The sequence below is a fragment of the Danio aesculapii genome, chromosome 20, assembly GCF_903798145.1.
Source record: "Danio aesculapii chromosome 20, fDanAes4.1, whole genome shotgun sequence".
Lineage (NCBI taxonomy): Eukaryota > Metazoa > Chordata > Actinopteri > Cypriniformes > Danionidae > Danio > Danio aesculapii.
Window position 1 is genome coordinate 20,272,928 of NC_079454.1, and position 7,934 is coordinate 20,280,861.

The 7,934-nt window shown below is 40.1% G+C and overlaps 1 protein-coding gene across 1 annotated transcript in view; it reads left to right on the forward strand.

The window, feature by feature from the left end:
- The first annotated feature begins 466 nt into the window (after positions 1–466).
- Positions 467–7,934, forward strand: part of xkr6b (XK, Kell blood group complex subunit-related family, member 6b) — a 123,051-nt gene continuing 115,583 nt past the window's right edge. The window contains exon 1 of the mRNA XM_056481758.1: positions 467–1,412. Coding sequence (XP_056337733.1) covers positions 847–1,412 — 566 coding nt within the window. The 5' untranslated portion in view covers positions 467–846. The remainder of the gene's footprint in view (positions 1,413–7,934) is intronic.

Below are 7,934 nucleotides of genomic sequence, written 5' to 3' on the forward strand. Positions count from 1 at the left end.
AAACAAGAACTGGAAACATGACTCAGAATCATTGGAAAATTGTAGACAGTTGTCAGCTATAATTGACGCATGGACATGATCTTTTTTGAAACAAAGAGTAGTTTATACTGCTGGAGAGCCATTGATCGTTTTAAAGAATAAAATGCTTGCATAATAATGATTTATCTAATATTTATATGTTAAATAATTAAATAAAGTATGCTAAATGTTATAATTACAATTAACATAAATGATTATATACATACATAAAGTATGTATAAATGTAAGTACTAAAGTGGAGTGCATGTTTACATACACCATTCTCAAATACACAGTCATTTCCATATCTTGGCACAGATTATATGAGAGCGCGTCATCATGTACGTGTTAGTATGTTTTTCCACCTGATGAGAGGCAGTTTCTGGTGATCCCGCATGTGATGCGTGAAAGGGTTAAGAGCGCACGAGCGGCGTGCTCACTACAGCATTACATCATTCAGCATCTCTCATTCCCGGGCTGTTGAATCGAGCACTAGGTGGCATCCACGGCTCCGCGTCTCTCCTCTTCAGTCCAGACATCCAGGCAGAGGCGACGGGTGTCTCAGGGAACAGTCCCGGTGCGGGGACACTGCGAGCGCCATGAGCAGGTGACAAGCGCCCGCTTCTAGGAGTGCATCATCACTGACTTGAGGACCACCGATCTTGGGACCACAGGAGGAGGAGGATGAAAAGGATGCTCTTGCTCTCCAACGTCACCGACACCCCAAAAGCCCATGGCTTCTTCATTAGGGGTGCTCTGGAGAAACAGGTGTCGGGGAAGTGACGTCACGAGCCTCGGAAACCGGAGGTGTGCGCTTTGGAGAGCAAGATGGCAGCGAAATCCGACGGTCGGGGGGTCGCCACCGGTTTCGCCCAGCTGCACAACCTGGACGAGGCGGTGGGGAGCTGCGAGGACGACCCGCGGCAGGGCAGCTCCTTCCACATCTGCCACTGCTGCAACACCTCGTCGTGCTACTGGGGCTGCCGGAGCGCCTGTCTGCATTACCTCCTGGACAAGGGGAGAGACGTCAGGCGGCCCCCTCACGAGGAGCGCCTCTGGTTGGACTGCCTGTGGATCGTCCTCGCGCTGCTCGTCTTCTTCTGGGACGTGGGCACCGACTTATGGCTCGCGCTCGACTACTACGCCAAGCAGGACTACCTCTGGTTCGGACTCACACTGTTCTTCGTGCTGGTGCCGTCGGTGCTGGTCCAGATCCTGAGCTTCAGGTGGTTCGTGCAGGATTACACGGGGGGCGGCTTGGGCTCCGTGGAGGGTCTCAGCAGCACCAGGAGATCCACGAGCGCAGGGGTCTACAACAGGGCCAGGTGCTGTCGCGTCTCAGTGTGGGTCTGGCAGACGCTCATACACATCCTTCAGATGGGACAAGTGTGGAGGTAAGCAAGCAAGCAAGCGTCCCGCGCGCTCGTTTCACCTGGTGTAACCCGCGCCGAGCACAACACATGTGCGTTTTCTGTGAATGAGCATCATGCATCAGTATGCGAAAGTAGCTGCACTGAGCCGAGTGCATCTGAGGATTCGTTCACCCTCCCCGGCCGCTCAACTCTCTGAGACTGGCGAGACGGGCATCGGGTTTCTCGGGCTCCCTCAGGAGCGACATCCCTCCTTTCCTACGCTCGATATCATCGACACGATTTGCGTCCCTTGATCCTTCGCTCTTTAATAGCGCGTCCCACTGATTCATCATCACCCCGTGCAGATGCAGTGCGCTTTAAAGCCGGTCGGAACACTGTGTGCTCTCGATAGTTTGGAGAACATCGTCCGTGACATATTGTACTTAATGTCTGATCCACTAGAAATGATGCGACAGTTTTCCTGGCTGCAGCAGACAGACGCAGTGGCCGTTTGTGCGGAGGCGTTCAGTTTAGCCGGACGATTTAGCTCGATTTCGATGCCATTCATTATTCATGCGTGCTTGTGCTTTCGTGCTTTCTGCGCTTTACGGTGTGATTATTGCTTAAGGATGAATCCCTCTGTGATCGGTCTCGCAATTGTCATGATGTCATCGCTTGAAAGGTGCTACAGCATCTCACGCGCGCGCTCTCACTGTGTGTGTGTATGTGCGTGTGTGCAGAAGAAATTCCTTCTCATCTTTCATAGTCACGATACGTCAGTTTTGGTGCATCTTATTCGGTATTTGTAGCCGTGTGTGGCTTAAAACCTTAATTTATGAATACAAAGTGAAACACTGCAAACACTTATATTTTAAGTGGATTTCTATTTTAAATAGGCAGTATGTTTTATAAAGTGAACTATGAATGTTTGCATTGCACTATGATCTAGAACTGACCCCATGTAATTCAGTCTGCTGATGGTGATTTTATGCGGTTGCTATGCAACCAGTTGTAGATTACTACTGTAGTTGAAAGTGCTCAGTCCACTTATGCTTTCCTTTTTCACACTCTTATATAAGAATAGGGGAGAGCGGGGCACAAAGTAACACTTTTTGATTTTGGCCAAATAATGAACAAAGTAAAGGGGTTAGACAAACCTTTTTTTTACCAATAACACACAAGCCTCTCCTACAAATGAGCACTGAAAGTATGATCCCCAGACCTATAGTTTCTGTGCAGTATTGCCAAAAGTGCCAGGAGTAAAAATGTTACTATTTACCCCACCTGCAGGGCAAGTTGTAACAGACGGAGGGTTAGTTGTAACACATGCATACATTTCACACAATTAATTTAAATTCAGTTTACCTTAAATAAATAGTATATTTCCTCAGTACTTAACTCATTTTTTTTATTCTACATAGCACAGTGTGTTTATTTATTTATCTATTGGATAAACACATTTGGATGTATTTGCATTATTATACATTATTATACAATGCATTTATTTGGATTATTAGCAATACAATTATTTTTTATATTTATTAAAATACTTTTTCTATTAAAAACATTTTTTATATAAAAAGGTCTTAACATTACACTCAAAATTCAACAATTATTTTGTTAGGTTAATTGGTGTCCAACAGTGTGAGACTTATTTGTAACTTCCTGTTACAACTAATCCGGCTGTGTCGTGTTTTCCTCAAAATTGGCTAGCAGTCACTGTGTGTTTTTTACATATTTTAAAATGGTTCCATCTTTTATCCTAGAAGACGATAATCACAACAGTATAAGATTTTACTTACATACTTTTACAGATTTTTACAAAAAAAAATCAAGGATAATAAAAATACTTTTGTGCTGCAAAAATGGTTTCTCGTTTGTTTCTCATCCAAATTTTGCCAAACTTTTTCAATAATTGGCAGGAGATTCCTGCTGACACTGTGGTGAAAACCTTGAAAGCATATCATGGTTAACCCTGAGCAAATACTTTAAAACTCCATGTTACTTTGTGCCCTGTGCTCCCCTACGTAGGCTTATAGACGCTGCCAATTCCATGAAGAACCTTTAAACATCCATCGAACCTTTTACAATCAACAAATGTTCTTTACAGTGGACAAATATTCTGTAAATTATGAAAAAGTTCTTCACACTTTGAAAAAATGTTTGGTAAAACATGAAAATAAAAAAAGGTTCTTTGTGGAACCTAAAAAGGTTCTTCTAGGGCAAAACTGTGAAAAATACTTTTTGGCAATTTTATTTGGTTGATTTTAGGTTGTTAGAAAGTGACCAAAATCCTACGACAAGCCAACATCTCAAACCAGCATCATATTGACATCAAATACTGACATTTATTCATCTGGTATTGCAACCAAAATCCAACATCTGATAGACGTCATAGTGATAACGTCCACACAACGTCATGCTGTAACATCATTAGATGTTGATATTTGGTTGATTTTAGGTTGGACGTTGGACATTGACGTCGGCCTGACATTGGGTTCTGATGTCAACCCGATTTTCATTTCAAAATAAATGCTATGTCCCCACAACGTTGGGGTATAACGTCAATCTGACGTCTCGTGCCTGCTGGGTGCCAGTACAGTAAACATCCATCATCTTCTCATCAGTGACATGCATCTAAACAGTCTCTGGGTCATTGTGTGTAAAGATTTTGGACATCTTTTTAGACACTTTTAATGCTTCCAAATAGTTTGCTGCATTTATTAAAGCACCCATATCTTGAGGTAGTTCATTGCTTTACACCACTGCTCAATACTGTGTTGGTTGTTACTATACTCAAGCAAACTGTACCTGAGTGACTGACTTGGTCTGCAGAAAATGGGAAGTATACTGGACTCTGAACTATCCCACAATTCCATAGGAGCCAGTGTTGAGAACTGTGAGCAGCGCAGCACTTTTCTGAAGTGCTATAGAGTACTTGTTTGGTTCATCATTGGTCAAGTGTGTTTACTATATTATTACACACATGCATACCTTCGTTAATTGTCAGGACTTTAGGGGATAGCAAGCTAAAAAATGAATCAGTTGCTTCCTGATGAGGTTTTATGAAGTATAACGATTAGTTTGTGCAGGAAAACTAACATTATTTACAACATTTTACCTTTGATCCTCATCCCACAGTTTCAGCTGAAAAAAACAACAACTATTATTTTAATGTTTTATTAAAGAAAAAACTGACATCTTGGGTGGCCTGAGAGTGAGTATACTCAGCCTGATCTCACGAGAAAATGTAAGTATTTTACGTTTCATCAGTTCAGTGGCTAATTTGTACAAATTCATATGAGTTCAGTCATAAGAAAATGTACGATTTTAAAAAGGAGGCGTGGCACGTAACCCCACCCCTAAATCCAACCGTCATTGGGGGATGAGCAAATCGTACTAAATTGTACAAATGAGATCGGACGAATTCATACTAATCAGCCACTAAATCAAATAGTTACAAATTGCAGTGAGATTGGGTTGGTATACTAATAGCAAATATAATTTTATGAGGTGGACAGCCACTTTAAGATCTTCTTTGAATGTAGATATGAAGGTATGAGTATTCAGACACAGTGGAAAAGAAATGTATTGTAAGTTGTCTTGCTTGGTGCCTTGATGAAGGATATTTGCTGTTCACAAAGCTTAACTTTGGGCGCTTTAAATATCTTTCCACCTTTTTGAAGATGTGACTCAAGCACTTCTGGAAATACAAAAGAGTTTCTGCTTTGTTGTGCTATTAATGCACAAGCCAGATACAATGGAAAAGCCCACAGAATGCCAAGCAGCGTAAGAGCAAGTGCCGGTGGAAATGGGTTAGAAGTCAACATCAAAGATTTCTCTTTTTACTTCTTTTAAACCTTTGTGACCAAGGTGCTCATATTTACACTCATACTGAGAAATCTAATCCATAATAACTGATAAAATGACTTATAGTTTTCATCAGTCCTGAACTATTTCAGACATTGGATTGCTTTTGTGGTGTTTTCTTGTCAGTACTTTTTCAGTATTTGTGTTATTGCATTGCCTAAAGGGGACCTACTATGCAAAAACACTTTTATAAGGGCTTTTAACACAGCTGTGTGGCAACAATCTGTGAATATAGCCAGGCTCTCCAATGGTAAATGTAATAATTCTATTTTTTATGATCACATTTCATCAAAACAGTCTGCAGAAACACTTTGATTAAGATTCTCCCTTTGTATGTGTAATTAGAGGGGGAAAGTCCCGCCCATTAATGAGAATCTCTCTCATGACCATTTCCTTAAATTAATTTGATTACCTAAAGACCTAAAGGGATAGCTCACTTCTACAAAGATTTTAGACCATTAACTTCCATATTATGTTTTTTCTACTACGGAAGTAACTGTTTGGAACCATTTTTATTGATATTATGAATTGAACAAGATGATATTTTGAAAAATGTGGGTATTTAAACAATTTCTGGTCCCTGTTGACTTCCACAGTATGTACACAGTTGAAGTCAGAATATTAACCCCCCTGAATTATTAGCCCCCCTGTTTATTTTTCCTCCAATTTCTGTTTAATGGAGATAAGATTTTTTTCAACACATTTCTAAAAATAATAGTTTTAATTACTCATTTCTAAAAACTGACTTATTTTATCTTTGCTATAATGACAGTAAATTATATTTTACTAGATGCTTTTCAAGACACTTCTATACAGCTTAAAGTGACATTTAAAGGTGTATCTAGGTAAATTAGGGTAATCAGGCAGGTTAGGGTAATTAGGCAAGTTATTGTATAACGATGGTTTGTTCTGTAGACAGTCGAAAAAAACAGAGCTTAAAGGGGCTAATAATTTTGACCTTAAAATGGTGTTTAAAAAAATAAAAACTGCTTTTATTCTAGCCGAAATAAAACAAATAAGACTTTGTCCAGAAGAAAAAATATTATCAGACATACTGTGAAAATTTCCTTGCTCTGTTAAACATCATTTGGAAAATATTTTAAAAAGAAAAAAAAAAATCAAAGGGGGTTTAATAATTCTGATTTAAATTAAATGGGGTCCAGAAACTGTTGGGGTTACGCACATTTTAAAAAATATCTTATTTTGTGTTCAGCAGAAGAAAGAAATGAATTCATAAAACTATGTTTTGAAATATCCCTTCAGGCTTGTTTAATTAATGGTAAAATAAAGGTTAGTCTTCTTTCTGAATCTGCCACTATGCTCACGCATAGGTATTTGTAGCTCCACCCTCTTTTGAAATTCTCATTTGAATTTAAAGCGACAGTCACCAATATGGCACAATTAAGATCAAAGCCTAAAAGGGACATTCTCAAAGAGTTATAAAACATTATTTGTTTGGTATTTTTTTAAACTTCACATACACACTCTAGGGAAATCAATGACTTATTTTACAACTTGTAAAAAGGGGCATAATAGATCCTGTTTAAATATAACGAGGGGGACACTGTGGCTCAGTGGGTAGCACTGTCGCCTCACAGCAAGAAGGTCGCTTATTTGAGCCTCTGCTGGGTCAGTCTGCATTTCTGTGTGGAGTTTGCAGGTTCTCCACATATTGGCGCGGATTTCCTCCGGGTGCTCCAGTTTCCCCCACAGTCTAAACACATGCGGTATAGGTGAATTGAATAAGCTAAATTGTCAGTAGTGTATGTGTGTGAGTGTGTATGGATGTTTCCCAGTGCTGGGTTGAAGCTGGAAGGGCATCAGCTGCGTAAAACATATGCAGGATAGGTTGGCATTCATTCTGCTGTGGCGACTCCTGATTAATAAAGGGACCAAGCCAAAAAGAAAATGAATGAATGAATCTAACGTTACATGATTTCAGGCCACATGACAGTCATTTCTTACTTTATTTAAAGAGCCCCTATGATGGGTTTTTGAAAAGAGGCTTCCATGCAGCTTCCACACAGCACTAAGTGAATGAAAACATCCAGCTGAGGTTTAAATCTAAAAGTGCCCCTTGTTTAAAACTATTTATTCTTCAGCAAAATATTTGACTCGAATAAATGAACCGAGCTGAATTTGGATCTTTTGATTAATCACATTGACGTCAACACAGTACATCACCAAATATGTAGTTCCACTTCCGGTAAAATGTGCACACGCTTACCCTCCACATACTAGGAGGCGTGGGGGATCACAGGACTGATCATGACGCGAAGATGACGATCACTGACAGATGGAGATTCGGCTGAGGGGAATAAAGGGTTAAAGTTCATTTACCAATACCACAGTATAGCCAACCCAGTGCTGTGTTTGTTCCTGTCATTTTTCTGACGATTGATAAAATAATCTACGCTGCAACGTGGGATTCTTCGGTCATTTGCTATTGAAGGAGCAGCAGAGACTATGGGACTTTGTCAGTAACTGTTACAGTTCATATGGACCAGTTTCTTCTTCCTCCGGATCATAACATGTTTAATGAAAATTGTTTCCTCGTTCAGTGTAGTTTGCAAAATATATATTTAATTGTGTGCTATAAGTTGTAATCGCTCCACGCTCTTGTAATCGATTAAAGATCAGTGCTTGTACTGTATCTCTCAGGTTAAATCTGCATGAGGCTGTTCACACATATTG